This window comes from Lepeophtheirus salmonis, chromosome 6 (assembly GCF_016086655.4).
Source record: "Lepeophtheirus salmonis chromosome 6, UVic_Lsal_1.4, whole genome shotgun sequence".
Taxonomy (NCBI): domain Eukaryota; kingdom Metazoa; phylum Arthropoda; class Copepoda; order Siphonostomatoida; family Caligidae; genus Lepeophtheirus; species Lepeophtheirus salmonis.
Genome location: NC_052136.2, coordinates 29,481,929 through 29,502,662, shown reverse-complemented (window position 1 = coordinate 29,502,662; position 20,734 = coordinate 29,481,929). Strand labels below are relative to the sequence as shown.

The 20,734-nt window shown below is 32.3% G+C and overlaps 1 protein-coding gene and 1 long non-coding RNA gene across 2 annotated transcripts; both read right to left on the bottom strand.

The window, feature by feature from the left end:
* Nucleotides 1-5,218: 5,218 nt before the first annotated feature.
* Nucleotides 5,219-6,450, bottom strand: LOC139905620 (uncharacterized). The gene is made up of 4 exons (XR_011780539.1): nt 6,261-6,450; nt 6,069-6,208; nt 5,917-6,006; nt 5,219-5,857 (listed from the first exon to the last, which is right to left on the bottom strand). It is a non-coding gene; the product is annotated as an uncharacterized lncRNA (long non-coding RNA).
* A 4,915-nt stretch (nt 6,451-11,365) lies between these two features.
* LOC121119808 (uncharacterized) lies at nt 11,366-14,791 on the bottom strand. The gene is made up of 4 exons (XM_040714604.2): nt 14,309-14,791; nt 13,895-14,223; nt 13,611-13,833; nt 11,366-13,337 (listed from the first exon to the last, which is right to left on the bottom strand). Exons 2-4 carry the CDS (start codon nt 14,219-14,221, stop codon nt 12,526-12,528), a joined length of 1,362 nt encoding a protein of 453 aa, XP_040570538.1. The 5' UTR covers nt 14,222-14,223; nt 14,309-14,791; the 3' UTR covers nt 11,366-12,525.
* Between the last annotated feature and the right edge of the window lie 5,943 nt (nt 14,792-20,734).

Below are 20,734 nucleotides of genomic sequence, written 5' to 3'. Positions count from 1 at the left end.
GTAATTTTGCAAGCCTATGAATTGTTAAAGGTGCTTTCTCTAGAAGTTATTATTCCAAATACATTCCCTCTCATTTTCATTTTTAAAAACATAACACACAAACAAAAATATTATGCAGGCTTAAGGGAAAATATATTAATGACTAACAGATATTTAACAATTATTACTTCAAAAAATATATTTATAATTAAGGATGAGTCATAAAATATGTTATAGTCGACCAATAAAGCTTCTATTCCTTGATTTTCCTTTAAGAGGTACATACCGAGTGGTCCATTAAAATCTGAACATTTTGAATTTTAAACTTTAACAAGATATAATTTATTAGTTAACAATAGAATTAAAACAAAATGAATACTATAAATAAATGTGTGTCTGAGCTCTCGAAATCCTTATTTTAGCAACCCTTAGCGGCAATGAAGGCTTCCAGGTGGTGGTGGAAGGCATGGCTCCTGCTGCTGATGTATTTCTCTCTCCATGGTATCCCTGTTCTGGCTAACAGTGGCATTGAGGGCTTTGGTGTTTGTAAGACTGACACGGCAGGTCTTCCCCTCGACATGCATCCTATAGGTATAGAAGAAGGGATTGGCATCAGGCCTAGAGGGAAGACAAAAGTGTCAAAAAGAGTTCATAAGACTCATTTAAAAGTCTTGCACCGGAAGAGATCCTTCATTGGTGGTATCAAAAGTTGCCTCTCGGCCCTCACAAGGCTCTTTCCACTAACTTTTTTTAAAGTTCTCTAGACAGTCTGGTGTGAAACTCCGATATTTCTTACATGAACCCTCATAGTCTTAAGGGGATTGACTTGGGGTGTTTTCTTTGAATCCTCCGGTACCAGTTTGGCCTTTTTTATGGAGCCCTTCTTCCTCTCTGACGTTTTGGACTTGCTGAGGGCGTAGACGGTGATAAAGGAGACACCCAACTGTTTGGAGTGTTCGAATGAAAATTCGCCGATCACATTCAAATGCCATTTCTCGACTTGTACATTAACTTTTTTTATTTTTTTAACTAATTGTTTATATATGTATATATATCAAATATGTATTAATTTCAATCTTTCAACTTTCATTCATTATTGAATTAGTAAGTGTTCAGATTTCAATTTTCCCTTTATAAGATAATTGTAAATTCTAAAAAAATGGGGTAGCCATCATGTTGTGCAGCCCATGAGAAACTATCAAATCATTTTTAGGCGCAATATGGCGTGTAGATCTTGAATCTAGTAAACAAAAGACAAGTTGATTCTTCTTGTTGTTCTTACGTCCTTTTTCCTTCAAAAAGAAACATAATAATAGGTCTAATTTGAATTGGTAGTTATCATATAATATATATTTGTCGACAATCCTTCACAGCTAAACATGAGGTAATTCCAGTTCAACCAATCAACTTTCCGAGCAAGGATTGGATATAGAAAAATCAGGAGCTGACAACAAAATATGTACAAAATAAATTAGTACGTAATATAAACATTACTAATAGTCATACTCTATTGGACAAATTGCAACAACGATCAATTTAGAAACACTAGCCTTTGATTATTCACGCATTATTGTTTTTATTGAAGAATTTATAACTTTTTTTGTAAATAAAACCCACGTTAAGCATCTTGTAATGCTCAATTAATTTTGCTCACGTTTAATTTCATGGGGGAACAAAGTATTTGATGACGTAAATACCTAAATTATTTTACCACAAAATAATTTGAATATATAAAATCTTATGACCCATTGAAAATATGTTGACGGAAATCTGCGTCATAGACGAGAACATTCAACACCTAAACTAGACTAACAGAGTATAGATGAAAATTGTTTTATCAATAAAGTAAGTAGGGTTGTAGCCCAGCTATGTACTAATCAAGGATTTGTAAGCCTGTATATTTCCAACATATGAAAACATAAGATATCTTGTCAAACGTACTATGTACTGGGTGGTCCATTGAAGTCTGAACTCTTACTAATTCAATAATTAATGAAGGTGGAGTGTTTGAAATAAATTTGTATTTCGATATATTAAAGCATAAACAATTAGTTACAAAAAAAAAAAAAAAAAACTTCAGCTCTCTAGCTAAAATGACACTTGGATGTGATCGACGAGTTTCTATTTGCGTACTCCAAGTAGTTGGGCGTCCCCAGGACCACCGTCTACGCCGTTAACAAGTCCGAAACGTTGGAGAGGAAGAAGTGTTCTGTCAAAAAGGCAAAACTGGAGCCGAAGGAGTTAAGAAAACAGCCCAAGTCAAACCCTTCAAGTCCATGAGGGTGTATGTAAGAGATCTCGGGTGTTTCACACTAAAGTGCCCAAAGAGATATAATAAAAAGTGGGTGGAAAGAGCCTTGTGAGATTGAAGATGCCACATTTGAACCCATTAATGAAAGAAGCCCTTCTCCTCTGTTGCAAAACTCTTTTGAAGGAGTCTTTTGATTTACTCTAAACTCATTTTGAGACTTTTGGACCCAATAAAGCCCTTATACAAACCCCCTCGACTACCCTTTCGGGTGCATGGTGCATGTCGAGGAGAAGGCCTACATTGTCCGTCATCCAAACACACATTTATTTATAGTATTATTTTTGTTGAAATTCTATTGTTAATTAATAAACTATATATCTTGTTGAGGTTTAAAACTCAAAGTGTTCAGATTTGAATGGACTCCTCTGTAATTGGCGTTAAACAACAGACGAATCAATCTTATTGTCAGCTAACCTTTGTAGTCTATATAGGTAAATTAGAATCCTTCCTATTTCTACACTGACAGGTTCTACAGATGCAGAGCCTGTCAGTCTTCACTATACTTGTATCTGTTTGAGGTTGTTCTCAAGACTCAGACTCAAGAACAAGGACATGATACATGTGCATCAAAAAGAAGAATTGTGCCGGGACAATATTCTCAGACGGTAAGATGAATAAGGTCACACGAGGATTTATCTAGCTTTTGATGCAAAAACAATTAGGTTATATAATTGACATCTAGATCTAATTACCCCTTTGATAAGCAGGCTAAATTTCTAGCCAAAAAAGAAAACACAAAAATTCTGGGGAAAAATGGTTTGATTTGTAATATTATCGTCTTTCAGCTCTACAGACTAAAAAAAAAAGTTAGTATATTTTTTCGAAAATTCTGCTTTCTTACGTATCCTTTTTAACAACGTGCGAACTCGATCGAACCTTTTTTCAATGTGGCCTCAGAAAGCATTTGGTCAAGGTTTTGGATGGTCTTCTTACGTTTGCTTCAGATCTTATCCCTAATAGCATTGATGATCTTTGGTATCTTTTTTTATATCTCGACTGAGTCTTTCCTGGGGCCTTTATGAAACGCGTGTTACTCACATGAAAGTAAAAACAGATAAAGGAAGATATAACATATATATTTAGCGGTAACCAGCTAATATGTATTACTAACAGACAACAGTTAACTTTTTAGCCTATTTCTAGATTATGATGCGGTAGAGAAAGTATTAAAAATGTATAACTTTAGCATAGCATAAAGTATACCATCACATACCCAGTTTTTTTTACTATTGTAAGGTATTTGAGGGCACTTTGTGTTCCAAATTTAAGAATTATATTGAAATACTCAGCTTCACTCTCAAACCAAATAAAATGTTCTCCGTTTTTAAGGAGAGTATAATATTCCAGAATTGCCTATTCAGTTCTTCCAGATGGAATTGGAGGTGCGTGTTTTTTTTTTTTTCTTCAAAGGCAACGCATGTTTCTAAAGTTTTGAGCAAACTTCGGCTGTTTATTACTTCAAAGAATTCGAAGTCTCAGCTAAGATTTTATCCCAATATTTGTTTTCGAATTCAAATCTTTACATTACCATTAACTCTTGTGAGAAAATCCTTTATCGATTCTGTAGCCGTAGTTATTATCATGAATTTCAAACTTTTTATTTTGAGTTACAAAAAGGATGTTCATTCAAATTTATTCAATTCAAAAATAAAAAAATGTTTTTTATCTCTTCAAAAAATTTAAAAAATCCCAAAGACACCCCTGATTATTGTAACCATGAGGAGTGCAAAATGTAATTTGTCTGTTGTACAACGAAACGTTCGGGTTCACTAGTATACTAGTATATATCGTTTATAGAGATTACTTAATTTGAATTTAATAAATCGAAAAAATATTCGACAATTTTCTTCAAACTCGAAGAAAGATAGGTTTTGTGACTCAAGACTCCTTATGTAAAGTTTCGACTCAATTAAACAGGAAAAAAAAACAAGAACAATTAAAATGGAACCACAAAGGAGTTAAATTTTGAAGATTCTCTCACGTGGTAGGTCCGGCATGGCCATATCCAAGGAGTTCGTGTACATCCTTACCACTGTTTATCATACCAGTGTCTTATTTACCGACACCATAGTATTGGGCATTGTGACCAACACAGGTAGACTCTGCCCTCCCATTTTGTGGAGGGGAAGGAGCGGCTCAATGCAGATACATACGTCAAACTTTTGGATAAGAAAATGCTCCCTAGGGCGAGAAAAAAGTTCGGGGACAACTTTGTTTTCACTCTAGACGGAGCTCCGTGTCATCGCGCCGCTAAGATCCAGGCCTTCCTCCTAAGAAACAATTTTTTTTTACTTTTGGGACCTCAACATGTGGCAGCCCTCCTCTCCAGACTTGAAGCCCTTGGACTACAGGAGTGTCCAGTATCTAGAGCATTGGTTCTTAATCTTATTGGAGGTACTGAACCCTACAAGCTTCATCAATGCATTCACATAATAAAATATAATTTCTTCAGAACATAGGTATTTATTTATCAGTACAAAAAATGAATCATGTATCAGTTGCAACCAAAACTCGATGAATATTTGCTGCAAATCAATGATTCCTTATGTTTCCTTTCAGACACACATTCGGAAATGTGTGGTTTTACCTTGACGAGTGTCACTCTTATATCTATAGTTGATAATATTGTAGAGAATAACGCGTGCGAGGAGAAGAGGGGGAGAAAGACATATGGTATTATTGTTTAAATACTGATGAGATTATCATCTGCCTGCTCTATTATGATTATTTATATATATTATTTTATTATATGATTTTTGAGGGCATAACGAAAGAATTTATTAGCAAAATGTTTAATAAAAATATACTACGTATAATTGACTTAGACGGTTTTTATCCGTTACAGTGGATTTGAAAACGTCACATTCTATGAAATTGTAATTCATTATGAACCATATTCTCAGAATAATAACTAATAAAACGACAAAGTAAGAGTATTTCGAAATATATTTGAAGTTCCAAGTTTAAAATAGAAGGCTTAAATTAAAAATAATCTACATACTAAAAAATAAACCATCATACATTTAAGTTAAATATACAAAATTAAACAATTAGAATCATATAACTAATAATAACAATAAATTATAAACACAGAATATTGAAATAATAGATTGATCCAAATAATATTTTCTTGTTCTAACATCGGAATTCAGTTCAATATGTCATAACTTTAGGTTGCAAAACACAAGCCAGACGTGGGGTTTAATAAAAAATATCATCACCCTTTTTTCCTCATGTGCAAGTTGCATATACAATTGTGCACAGGATAGAAAAATCTCTACCGATAAGATCTTAATTATTAATAATAAAGTAAATGTCAAAATCATAAAATAATGTTAGATTTAAATCCATATCTTCTTCCAATCTTAGTACGAACAGCTTCTAGAATCCCACTTTCATTTATTTCATGTTTATCTAAGAAAAGAAAAGTTAATCCATGCAGTAAAATTTTAAACCTTAATTACTTATCTTAGATATAAAAATTATGTAGTAATATCCGGCGATATTACTCCTTATTAAGAGCATCAAAAAAAGACCCCTGGTGATTTATGCTTGTATAACAACATACTATTATAATGAAGGATACACACAATTACTAATTATAATGCTACACCCAATACAAATACCTCCGTTGTTGTGACCATTTAAGCCGTTGTTTTTGCCTTTTATGAGTTTTTTGAACATCCTTTCTTGGAGCTTATGAACCATAGCTAATCCTTAAGTGACAAAAAAGTAATATTTATAGACTATGTAATACTGGAAAACCTAACGATCATACCAAAGTCTTTAAGTGAAGAAACTAGTGTCAGAAAAACTAGTTGCGAACCATCCAAAGCTACAACTCCCGTTGTTGTTACCATTTAAGCACTTGTTTTTGTCATTTAATGAGTTGTGTATTATCATTCTTGATATTTTTAGCTAAAATAGAATCATATTTTATGGTTAGATTTAAAAAAAAATGAATACTTACTGTTAGATGGTACAAAATTCAGAGTTCCATTTCGAAATTAGTAAATATTTTATACTTTTTACTGATAACTTTGATCGTAATTTGGTGTGGATGACTCTTAAACATGCTGAAAATTCTCTCAACTTCACAATTTACAATGGGGGTATTTCTATAAATTGAATCTTCAACACAGGCTAGGTCTCGTAATTCATTGATTTCGGATATTAATTCATTTGTTCTAGGGAACTCTTTACGAGCAAGTTCAGCAACGTTAGAAGCTCCATCCGTAATAAACACCTTCAGGCGAGTAGCATTAAAGTTGGTTCCAAGAGTAACTTGAATACTCTCGACAACAAAATTTATTATGTTCTTGGCATTAGCACGTTTAATGTCTATCACGTTGATGAGATATGGACGACCCAAGAAATAGCCGTCCAAAGGACCAATCAATAAAGCAGTGATTGATCACTCCTGATTATCTTTTGTCTCATCGACAGCAACAAAAATATCCTTCTCTTCGACTTTTTCTTTGATTTTGGAGATGACATTGTTACCAACATCCTCCATTAATTTAATGATGGTTCCTCGGGAAGGGATGGGGTTACCCGTGTATTTCACCATAAATTTTTTGAACGTCGGATGATTAGCAATGGATAAGGGAATATGACATGCAATAAACATCTTTGTAAGATCAATGTTAAAGTCTGACTTGATGTATTCATCATTAACTTGATTTTTTAGATGAATATCCATGCTCTTGATATGAGATGAGGATAATGAGTGGCGTGGAATTCTAGACAGGTGACTAAAGGCACATTTATATCGACAAATCCGACAAGCCATCTGTTTCTCGGCCGATAAGTATTTCCAAATTCCTGGGCGACCATTTTCAGAAATCCAGACAGAAGGCGACGTTATTTTAGGCATTTTATTCAGTTCTCTATCGACTATTATATATTAATATTGAATAACAATGGCGGGAATGATAACGTTTTTGATAGAAGAATATTTTAGTTATATTATTCAATCAATGATGCCATGCGTATTTTTTCTTTTCTCATCGCACGCTTTTGTATTCTTACCAAAATTATCACCCTTACTTATATCGTTTTCGCAACAGAGTTTGTTCCTTTTTTTCGTTTTTATGTCGAGAGCTCCGTCTGAACAAATTGCAGAAACGATATTCCATGAAATATTATTGTCTCTGAAGGAGTCATCCATGAGGTTCTTCACATCGACTGCCTGGGTTGTTGTTGTAAGAGTCTTACAAAAATAAACAGTCTTCCTTTATCCCGTCTTCTTTCATATAGCACACAAATACAATAAACTTTGGAAATGTGAATGGTCTCATCGAGTTGGAAGCTGAATTTTGCTGGGCTTGAAATCAGATCTGCAACTACTTGAGCAAGATAGTATTGATCAATGCTCATATATTGTATTCTTTCTGCAGATAGAGTAATTTGAAAGAGAAATTAGTGATAACTTTTCTTCAGCAGTTTTTCGAGCATGATATTGCAATCTTCAACGCAGCTAGCTTTACAAGTGTTTGACCAATGATGTGTGGTTTGCCATGCTTTGCAATGAGGTAGGCAACTTCGTAAGATGCTGTGAGGATTGGTTTGTCGATGGGTACAAAGCCGAGAACAAGCAGAGTTTCCCTTTTATCAAATCTGGCTCTCTTCACATTGAATTCAGCAAGTGTTGAGTTCTTCTATTTCCCGTCTCCATACAGCTATAGGAAGTGTTCCTTCAGTTTTGCCGCTGATAGACTAGAATTGCTCAACTTGGCAATGCAAATCATGCATTGAGAACGCTGACTCCTATCTCGTTCCTTTATAAACGTGAATCAATATTGTACGTATTCATAAGATCACTTTTTATTATTGCTCGACATAGTTCGTAAGAAGAGATTTGAAAGATTAAAAGAAAATAAAAAATTAAATACAATCACTACAACTAAAAGTTGATTACTGAGTGCACCAAGTTCCCTGCAGCACAGATATCAAAGCTTATCAATGTGGCCTGATTAACTGAAGCAAATTATGGATAACTGGACTGTAACGTAACAAATAACACGAATGAGCTGTATTGGTTTTGTGTACAACATTTTTACTAAGCAACTAAATATTAGTCTAACACGGAGGAGAAACTTTTTTGAATCACACAGCGGGTCCACCCCATTGCTTTTTCATGTTGGTATCCCTCGTCTCTGAGCAATGCAACGCTGTTGACAATAAATTACATCAAAAATTACGACAAACAGACAAACTTTTTTTCAAATAATTTAAAGATAACTCCCCAAGAAATCTTCAGAATTACTCACCGTTAGTTATGAGTACACTCACATGTAGTTACTCAATACTTATCTCCTCAAGAATAATAATAACAGCTTGCAAAAATATATATATATTACGTTATGAGGCTGGGAGTACATTATTCTATAGAGAAACAGTTTTTGGGTGTTAACCAAAATGAGATTAAGAGATCATCGTGCAGGCCACACTGATGAAACATTGGCTTTAATTGCAATTTGACAGTAAATAATATAAACGTGATAAAAGTGATTGACGTTTGAATATTTTTATTTATACAAATTATAACTCTAATGACTATAATTTTGAATATGAATTCTGAAGCTATCTTTTTAAAGTTCGTAGCCAGACTGGTTGTGGCAATCCTCATTATGTGATCTAAGTGCTCATGAATGATTTTAGTACAATTTTTAGTTTTCACTACATTCATCTCAGAGCAAGCAGACTCGCATCTCTTATAAATATAAAATAAGATCAAAGCAAGGAACACTCAAATAGACCGTTGGATCAATTTTACTACTGAATAGTTCAGCTTAAAGGTAATGTTGGTTGATGTAAAGACGTGTGGTGAAAAAAAGAGGACATTACTTAGCACAGAAGAAATCATTGGGGGCAATGGATTCATCCAAGAGCTTCAAATAATATTAAATACATTTTTTAAACCGAAAATGAACGTGGTCACCATAACAATTTGAAGAATGTTTTGAAGGAGAACAATTTAGCTCCCTCCCTACCTAGCAATGATATAAGCAGTCATTACTCTGATGTCGATCCTCAAATTCTACTCCAAGTCTGTTTATAACTCCACATCAAATCCTCAGAGTTATGCTTCGTCTTTTATGCACAATTGATTCATTTATAAATATTGTTCTCCCTTCAACAATAAAATAATAATGATGATAATAGCTTTTGGTAAATAAAATATCATGTAGTGATTACAAAAAAAGTGCAATCATCAAATTTCATTTTTTTTTTAAATCTTTGAATAATCCCATTCCGAGATTATTACGTAGTGCATCTCAGTCTTGCACTAAAAAACACAATTTAGGCTTATTATACCAACATCAAATCTTTTTTTTTATTCTTATATCATTTTAATTTTTTTTTTTTTTTGTAGGCTGTATGAAATTCATTTGCAGGGCGGACTCGTGTTTTATAGCAAAATAGCGTCTGAATATATTTTTTAATATCTTTTAATGTGTTAAATGAAAAGAAAAGTTATGCATATACATATAATATGCTAGCCGTAAAGAATTTTTCGGTGGTGATGTTTTTTCCACAACCTTTAAAATATTATAGATACAAAGCTATTTTCTCAACAACATTCACCTGTCGGGGCCATCTACTGGTTTTCCAGTATAGAGTTTACCATGTAGGGGAAAGCGTTGGATATATCAAAAGCCCAGAAAATATTAATGCCATACCTAGCCGATTTAGATGGTATTTATAGCATAAATTTTATATATCGTCAAAATGGAAATAATTGTTCATCAATGTTGATACATCTATGAGGCTTGTAGACTTCCTCCAAATTTTTAGTTACCATAAGCTAAAGATCTCGTATTGGTGCAGCTATATCCGTTTGAGCCCGCTATGCAAGGGTGTTTTCGTTGTCAAATCTAATAAATTTGAGCATAATCTTGAAGCAGTCACGAGATATAGCTACACATATAAGAGGTAAAAAATATATTTTCCACATATCTTCAAAATTATCTTTATTATTTTTTTGTACAGCAACAGCAATAAGAATGCCAAAAAAATACATTATCATCTTATTATGAATACAAAAGATAAGAATTATGTGCGCCCATGACAAAAGCAGCCAAAACTAATATTTTTTAATAAAAAGTGTAATTAAACATTGAAAAAAAGAACAATTATTTCAACCAAAATAAGTGTGGGTACAATTGTACCCATGCCGTTTGTTAAGGGCGTAAAATTCTGCAGTCTAACTAAGGTTAAACCTGTCAGCACACTAAACAGCCATACTCAGTTTTAAAATGTCACTTGCACTAAGAGGTCGTTTATTCAGTTTCTATTGCCTGGCAGTCTTTTACGGTTCTAGGGCACATTACTCAAAGTCACATTGCTGATAAAAATGAGAAATCTGTTATAGGGTTATTCATATTGCAATACTATTTAATTATGATTTCCATTTATATTACTCCAATTTTAAAAGATAAAATATTTAATTTTTAAACACGAATTGAATGATTAATTGTTTATCAATTATCGTCCCAGACTCTAAGACTTGTCTTGTCATTGGCAGAGAAACTGATACAAAACAAGGAGCACGAGTTCCTACGAAAAGTAATACCAAAAATATTCACCTAAAAAATCCAAAAACATAGACAACGGACTGTACTTTTTTGTGTTAACGAGGTAATACCACGATTTAATTGGTTTATTGTCATGAGTTTTGTTACAACGCTTATAACAGGGGGTACGAGCTAACTGTTGAAACATCTCCAAAATTAAAAGACTCAATTAAGTAATACTTAATTCGTGGCATATAATTTAATATTTTATCTTTTCAAATAACATAAATAGGAATCATAATTACAAAGTTTTTTGCAGCATGAACCATAGTAAAATATATTTATCATTTTTTTCTGCAAAATGTCCGTTAGGAAAGTTTCATCGCACAAATTTATATATACATTAAACACCAAGCACTTAAAAATAACAAAAAATGTCAATAAATTTATGGTCTTATTCTGTAGAATATGAGGCTTACAGTAACAAACTAGGTCATTTTTATATCGACCTTTATCATATATTATGTCCATATTTTAGTGACTTTGGTCAAGGAGATTTCTTGCTGTGGGTAATTTAAAATGTATTCAAACTTGTTACATAATTATTAGTACAATTGTATTAGTTTAAATAAAAATCATAGACAAAATAAAGTCAAAGAATAACATATTTACATCTTTACTTAAGCATATTTATTCATTTATAAATAGGAACTCAATGGTTATTTTTTTTTTTTTATTTTGTGAGTGAAGCTTATTAATACGTTTTGCAGACTTACAATTATCTTGAAAATGATAACTTATTTTTTGAAAACTGAATGCATTTTGCTGTTTATCTTAGGTAAAGATAAAATGTTTGTGAAACAATTTCTACATTTTAAGATATTGTACATAGAAAGTTGTTATATTTGTGACTACTTTTGCATCCTTCTGTTATTACGACTGATAAATGCTCTACATTTTTATCAAAGTCTGAACAGAAGCAGAGTCAAACATCATAAACATTTTACAATGTTCTTCTGAAAATATACTTTTGATGTGAGATGAACCCTCATTGACAGATAATTATTATTCGTCGAAATAGCTTAATGTCCATCGATAATTACACCTACTAACTCGAAGTCAATTTTTGTTATCAATTCCACTATTTTAGGTAGGTGTTCATGGTCCCTATTGATATCAATTCCACCATATTCCTACATGTTCTTAGGACAGTCGTAATTAGGAAGCATAGCAAAGTTTTTTGTTGGCGTACCATTAGTCCTAGAGCCATACGACTTCTCATTACTTTACTCAATCCATTGAGTCGAATAAACATCACGGATACTAATATTACATTATCTTTTTCATTCAAATTTGAGCAGTCATATTTTAAATAACTTGATGTTGAAGTATACACATTGGCTTCAAGGCTTAAACAATTTGCTTTTCTTCATAGATGTTCCATCGACGGTAATATTATGAGTCCCGATGAAACATTCTGCCAATACAGAGCTGAGCTAGTGGCTTTTTCTGATATTTCTATTATCTAATTACATATTGGTTCTATAATAATTATCGGTAAACTTTAAGTAACGTATCACAATTTGTTTCAAAAAACATTGTCCAAATATTAATTCTCTTGACGATAAATTGTAAGTTTCCTGGCAATACAGTTTCTCATGATGAAATTTCCTCACGGTGAAGTGAATACGTTGAACTTTCCACGCAAAATTAATCTTATTCACATTGAGGTACAATGTTTTCTCTAAAGTTACAACAAGCTAAGCACACATAAACTATCTGTTCTGCCGTTGGAATTTTATCGAAATCAAGTTCTCCTTGAAGGATTTTGTAAGTCTTGCTCAGCGCCACCACCTTCTCAACATATATTCCTTTAGAAGCAATGCCTGTTGGCTCCGGAAGTTGATCAACACCACTCATGGGAGTTGGAGTATTATTAACTTTAACATCTTGATTTCCGATTAAATCCTTCACCATAACTCCACTATGCGCAATTACTGCATCTCCTGAAGATTTCAATTTTAATAGACCTGATCTTTCAATTATTTGGCGATCGCTACAGCAGCCATCATATGCAGATGATATGAAGGATACAACCCCATTTGGACTAATTCCGACCATAGTTTTTATTGTATAACATTTCTTTTTAGAATTCCATGTTGATTTCTGAGCTTCAACCTTACTTGGCTTCTTGATTTTGATTTCAACAGTATCCAATGTCATTTTTGTATTAGGGAATTTCTTCTTAAAGTCATAGGGCAAGAAGAGATCCTTGTCCTTAATTTGATAAAACATAAAGTTCACCCAGGTTTTAAATACTTTCTCGACTGAAGTACGGTGTATTTGAAACATAATGCCAAGCACTAAGTCATCCTTATTTTGACGTAGTTTCATCAAGGTGAGGAAAAACTCATCTTGTCGCGTCAAGGACTCATTTTGATAGTTCAGATACTCAACAGAAGGTCCAAGAGAAGAAAACATATGTTTGAAGTGATTGTAGTCACTAAGTCCTGTGTAGTAGGAGATTGCTGAAAATAATGGAATTGTATTAAGTCATATTCATACTAATCTATAGGAACGGTCATTGATATTTTAAAGAAGACTATACAAATATCCATCATACTTATCTGTGACTAAATAGTATTAGATTTGTGCAGGAATTTAAACTAATAGTACTAAAGAAATAAATATATAAATAAAATGCATTTTCTCAATTTTTCTTTTATGATAAAACCACAGATCTTGATGTACGGATACAATATTCTTATTTATACTATCCGATAGAAATAGGTATATTTTACATGATGGATCCTTTACAAAGTTCTCTATCGAGAATTGAGGTTCTTCTTTTGTACAGATTGTTTGAACATAACTTGTGTTCAACGGATCTGTTTGATCTTCCTCTTGACTTGGATTTAAAATATCTACGTTGATGCTTTCAGTCTTTACCTCCTCCACTAAAACATCCAGATATTTAGATGGATCCATAATTTCGCTGTCTTCTTCTCTCATTTTGATCTCATACTAGTAAAAAAAAAAAGATATTATACAACCATTCCTTAGGAACTTATAATACAAGACTTGCCTCAAATCCCGTGTTCATCAAACGATGTTTCTTCACAAATTTATCATTATCTGCCTGTGACCAACTAAAAAGGGATGGGACTGCCTCTCGCTTCAACCGCCGATTTGCTTTTCCTCCCACGTCAACTAAGCTTTGCTTTACCACTCTGAAATCTTCTGGCTTAAAGTGCTGGTCACATACCACGGAGTGAGTTGATGGCTTCCAGAGTGAGCCATTGGCGTCTTCTCGTCTCAAAGCGAGCCTCCATTTAAGACACGTACTTTCATCTGAGGGAAATCGGAATGATCCTCCCCTCGAACACCCAGGTACAACACAATTCGAAGGCATAACTACAAGTATACTCAGTCATTATTACTACTCACATTTACATATATATAAAAATTGAACATAGACTGTGTATTAAACCTCAATTACCTGAGATATTCCTTAATATTTATGATCCTGCGTCCCTTGAGCACAACCATAAGTTGGTTATGACTTTAAGCTAGTAGTTTTTTATAATGTAATGTTTACTTATTATTTGTCTATAATTATTAATAACAGTAGGTAATTGCGGATATGATTTATAGTCTGCTCAACTTTATAAAGCTGTAAAAACAAAGAAACGTAACGATGATCACGTGATCAATATTTGTACAAAGTACTTGTGGTAGGACACTAATTTTGTCCGCAAGGCAGGGTGTCGAGTATACTAGTTGAATTGATTAAAATATAATGTAATGTAACATAACTCTCACAACTAACTATAAAGTATCCATGAATTTACCATAGAGAAAAACTAATTAATATAATATCTATCTTATTTCTATGGAATTTTAAGCCTTTTAACTGAATTACAAAGAAGAGAAATTCTGGGAAGGAAAGAAAAAGTTGCACACGGCAAAAGGGAAAATGAAAAAAAATGATAGATGACGTCAGCTGTGGTATCATAAAAAGCGACATCTTGTGTGAGAAATGGGATAACTGCACGACCTTCCATCCTCAAGCCTTAAGCTAATAGGCGCGTTTCTCTACATTGTTGTTTAGCATTGAATGAAGGATTTAATTTAAGATAAAAAAGTAAAAGGAAAAGAAAGAAGTTGCGTGAAACTTTATTTATTATAACCTTGCGTGATACTGTTTGATTTAAAAAATAAATTCCAATAGTGTTTTAATAAATTAGCTATTTAGTGGCCCAGTTATTTTCGTAGTAACTACAATCATTCTGGATTTATATATGCCGTTGCATCAAGCAGGGAATAATATGAATAAAATTCTTAAAAAAACAAGGGCCCGAGCGAAATTATTTTCTTAAAAAAAAAAAATAAGATTCGATATTAAAATATAAAAAGAAAGGAGCTCTGTATATTGATCTTAGGCATAGGTCCCGCTCTCGTTAAAAATTAATTTAATGTTTGACTTATTCCAGAATAATGAACACTGATGTTAGTCTCTGAGAGTAAAATGTATAATAATAATTTATATCTGTTTTATGGATAATATTCTTTATTCGATTAATAAGTACTACTCCATCAAAAATATTCAATTGATTAATATTACTTAAAATCAAGAGTAATGACATTGTCTTAAGTTTATATGATTTATTTATAAATATCCTTTCAAGAAAGGATTATTGTTATTATGTTATAATTTATTGGCCGGGTATCTTATATTGAATAATGATTAGCTTTATAGTTATAAATTAATACACAGACATCCCCTTCAAAAACTTATGCTACATTTTCCATTATATAAAATAATTTGATTGGTGGAAGTTTGAAAACTTAAGGTCATGAATTTGACAGGTGAATTGCTTTAATTAAATAAATTTAATTTAACGGAGGACATCGTTTTTAGCAGAAAAATATATTTATAAAGTAAATAAATATATTTGGAATTCCTTAATTTTTGTTCAAGATTATTTTTGTATTGATGCATAATATCTATTTAACCTAAAGCATTGTACCAAAAAGTCCATTTTGAAATTTTAACCTTCCGAAAAATAACTTACAAAATACTTAAGGAGATTTCTTTGAAGATAGTTTAAAAAATGAGCTGGCAGGAACCTTTTATTAAAACTCCTGGACTGAACTTTGTGTCTAAGATGTCAATAAATAAGAAATTTGATTATGTCGGTGAAATTTTCAATGAAAACATTAATTTGACCTACTTCTAGGAATTGGAGATAAATAGAGTTCTTAAACGTAACAATGCGAGGAAGGGAGATTGTACAGAGGGATATATTTTAAATTTCCTAAAAGGACTGGGAAATCGACAGATTTCAAGATTATAGGTCCTAAAATCCACAAAAACACAATACATAAGCTTAATAAACAACAAACAGGAATCTCTGGGAGAAAATACTTCTATTATGGGAATATTGTAAGCCATAAATTGTAAAAGACTAGACTTTTCAATAAATTGACTCATTTATAGAACCATAACTTTACCCTTTGGAAACCTTTATGGGACAACTCCGGAGGAGAGACTATGTTTTTTCTGTTATATTGAAAAAGAGACCCTAGAACATTTTTTCACAAAATGTAAAGATACTGAATGGATATAAAGTCGAGTGTCAGAGATATTGTAACATTAAGAGATACAGAAATACATTAAAGGTAAATCAATTGTTTTATCTAAATTGGTCCCCATCAAGAAATTATTAATTTTACCATTATAAAAATAGCAAGCATGCTTTATAAATTAAGAAGAACGAGGACTCCCTAGCCAGGTGATATTTTAGATTTTGTATGTATATAAGATTTGTGGAATGCATTAAATTTAGAATACCATGATTTTTTTAAATTAATAATGTAATATAAGAATAATTTTTTTATAGTATAATTATGAAAAGATTCAGAAGAATAAAGTTTTACCTTCTTACAAAAAAAAAAAAAAAAAATAATAATTATCTTAATAAAAGTTGAATATCACTTTTTTCTTAGACACAAAAATATCCCTACTAATATTGAGAATATTATCATGGGGTTAATTTACCTGATAGATGCTCATTAGTCATTACGTATTTAAAATTTAAGCCTAGTTTTCAATTTTTTAAATAAAATTAAACGAGGAATATTACGGAAAGTTTTTATGTGTGAATCTCTGACAACCTCTTAGTCCAACTATTTCGCTTATATATGGCTTGTCAACCCAAAAGCAAGTTGGAAAGATTTTTCTCAATAGTTAATCTGGATTACATTTGTATTCTCAATCAATTTATCTTATATTTCTATGTGCAAATTATTTTGATACATCCTTCAGAGCTCCCGCAAATTGTACATAATAGCACAAAAATTCCATGAAAAGTTATGGAAAAAGATATGATAGGCTATTATGTTAATTGAAAGGTAATATCGGAGATTAAAAAAGTCTCAAGTTTTAAATGAAGGTTCAATACTATAGTTAAGATTCCTGTTTATGTAGAAATATAGTAGAAATCATATCTAATATAGCCTATATTTTACGGAAATGTGTCAAAATAAATATTGAGGGTGTCGGGTTTCGGCCCAAAACATTATAATCTATACAATAAAAGTATTTAAATACCAGAATAAAGTGTCATTTTTTGCAATTTTCTATGAAGAATTATATTATAAAGTTAGAAGTTTCTCTTCTTTATAGGAGTAATTCATTTTCCCTACTAAAATCATATAAAACAGGCAGCTGATATTAACAAGAATCTTAATTCAGGTGTACCAAATGTTTTGCTCTCACCTTCTCCTCTCACTCTTTACATTTCATTACAGACTATTCAAATCTCTGCATAGCTAAAGCTCAGATATGGGCATCTCTAGAGACTAGAGTACTTAATGGTTCATCATTTACATTTAAAAAGAAAAGGAAGGATGATTACATATATTTAGGCCCATAAATACTGAGTATAATTTTTGTCCGAGTTTTTGTTGTTGGCAACCTGAAAAATGTTTTTATTTTATCGAGGAGTTAGTATTATTCTTCCATGCTTGAATAGGAAGCATCTAAGTAATGAGTGTGCGCATGAAAAAAGGGGAGTACCACTGAGGATTTCTTAGGGCGGTGTTTCTTAACATGGGTTCGATCGAACCCCAGGGGTTTGTTGAGACATTCTCAGGGGTTCAGCTAGCCCCCTCCCGCATTCTCTGACGTGATTGTCGACCGGGGGGACCTGCTGTCAGTGCGAGTGTGCTGCAACATCGTTGCATCGTTCAGAGAGGAACATGAAAAAACAATGCGGGTGCACACTCTGTGAGATTCAAAAAAAAAAAAAAAAAAAAAAAAATCTCCGTATTAGATTAAAAATATTTAGTTGCTTAGAAAAAATGTGTTTCGGAAAATTAAAACAGCCCATTCGTGCCCATTGTTGCAACTGAGGCATGGTTTATTTTGTGCACTAATAAAATTTATACCAATATTCTGCAGAAATCATGATTTATTTTTCCAATCACAAAGGGGTTCAGGTAATGCACTGATGAAGGATGTAGGATTCATTACCTCCAATATGAACCACTGTCTTTTTGAGCTATCACCTATATTAATACTGCAATGTTTGTATGTTCCTCTACGACTAATTACTCGGGGCAATGCCAAGTATTATCGTTAGTTATTTCTGAAGAGGATAAGTACAAAACGATTAATGTTTTTTATCCGACATTAGTTAATCTCGTATTTCAGACAGTATTTCAATCCCTAATTTGGCACGCATATATCAATTGACCTCTCTATTTGTACATTAAATTTATTAAAATTATCATCTAATGAATAGATTTTAATTGGTTATTTGGTCCAGAATAAATGGATGTAGGGCGTTACAAATATTCTAGAATTAGTTATCTTTTAATCAAATAAAAGTTTTTCAATAAGTAGATGAATATTGTGATTTTTGTTTTGTAATCGAGGACATGTGGAGATTGCAGTAGGGTCAGTTGGCTCAGGTCTCCGTTCCAAACAGTAATCCCAGACTGGAAAATTCAATCGTTTTCTAATGGGAGACCTTTTTTTCTGTTTCCATATAAATACCAATTTTTTTCCAGTTACAATCTGTGGGCCGATTTTATGTCCTAGCCGGATTTATGTGTTGTAAAAATATAATGTATATAACAAATTTAATGTCATATAACCTAATTGTTTCGTCTCGTAATCGTATAAAAAACATTCTTTGACGAATACATTTTGTCTAGTTATAGTTGACAAAAGTAACACCTTTTTAAAGTACCACAGATGACGTCATTTAATCATTTTCCCTCGTGAAGCATCAAAAAAAAAATTCCAAATAGTTCCTTTTGTGGATTGTGGACTAAAAGTATACTCGTATCTATCTTATTTTGTACTAAAAATGATCATATGGTTGTCTTTTCACCATTTGGTATTTACTTTGGTCCAGGGTTTAAGAAATATACGTCATAATGAACAGCTTTCTCAGATTTTTTCACTTAATTATTGATTTTTTATTTCTGTTCAGGAGCTCAGGAAATAAATCCTTAAAAAATATTTTTTACCTCTGTTGTTCCCATTTTTCTTTCAACTAAATATTTTTTTTCGTAACCAAGACAAAAATTTCTTCATTTGGGGTTGGAGGGAGTAGCCCCTCTTCGCCCAGGATTATCAACTCATGTTATGATTCGATAAAAATAAATAATTGCTTATCAAATCAGTCCTTTTCATATTAAAGTTTGATACTTTGATCTGTATTGTTTTCACTATTTAATATGACGTCATGCGCTCCTTTTAAAACTTAGACCACGATGTTTGTTTACTTTATCCAAAAGAATATCGTCTGCATAAGGATAATTGAGTAGGATTTATAATCTTGTCCGTACATGATTAAAGATAATAACGACCATAAATCTTAAATATTTCCCCTCTCTAAGATGTATGTATAGGGGTATTAATTACTCTTAAGATATGATAACTGTTTTGATGTTTTGATAAATTCCTTTACTACTTTAACTTCAGAATGAAGTCTCCATAAAACCATATTTTTACCTGTAATAACGTTTTAGTGGAATATACAATATATTCGAACTAAAAACCTCATACTCATATGTAAAAGAGACACAGGAGAGTTGCAGCTGCCTATTTATTCATGGCTCAATTACTCATAGCTGGTTTAACTTAACACGGTAAAATTTAAAACAATATCTAGTCCAGTTCGGGTACTCAATTTTTTTCAATTCATTTCAAATGCATCATTATAATACATACGTATGTGGCCCGTCAACAAAAAAAACAAGTTCGAATCATTTTTCTCAATTTTGAATTATTCGACGAATTATCCTCAGTTTCCATCTACAAATTATTCTCATTAGACCAGTGGAAGCGCCGCAAATTTCACTTTAAGGAGCCAAAATGGATCATTACAATAAAAAAAATCATGTTAAACTGTTGATCTTATTAGAAAGGCTATATCGGGGGCAATATAAGTATCTTCCATCAAATAAAGTTTTCAAACTATACATGAACATCTTAGGTACCTATAGACAATCCATATATGAGAACAATAAGCCTATAATTGACACAAATATGTCTATTAAAATCGGAACACTTTGAATTTTAAACATCAGAAAGATATAATTTTTTAACCAACAATAAAATTTCAACAAAATTAATACTATGTATATTTAGATGTGTGTCTGAGCTTTCTTCATCATTAATGTAACAGCCCTTAACCGTAAACAGCAATGATGGCTTCCAGGTGGAGGTGGAATGCCTGGCACCCGCTGCGTATGTAGTCCTCTGTCATGGAGTCCCAGTGCTGGCTGACAGTCGTTTTGAAGGCCTCAGTGTTTGGATAACGGGCACTGCAGGCCTTCTCCTCGACATGAACCCAAAAGGATTAATCAAGGGGATTAGCATAAGGGATGTAGGGGCCAACAGTGTAAT

Bases quoted from the DNA above. Each gene is read 5' to 3' on its own strand.
- LOC121119808 (XM_040714604.2), bottom strand. From the start codon at position 14,221: ATGCCTTCGAATTGTGTTGTACCTGGGTGTTCGAGGGGAGGATCATTC. The intron at 13,834-13,894 runs GCAAGTCTTGTA...TTTTTTTACTAG, and splicing joins TGATGAACACGGGATTTGAG to TATGAGATCAAAATGAGAGA. The intron at 13,338-13,610 runs GTAAAATATACC...CATTATTTTCAG, and splicing joins CTTTGTAAAGGATCCATCAT to CAATCTCCTACTACACAGGA.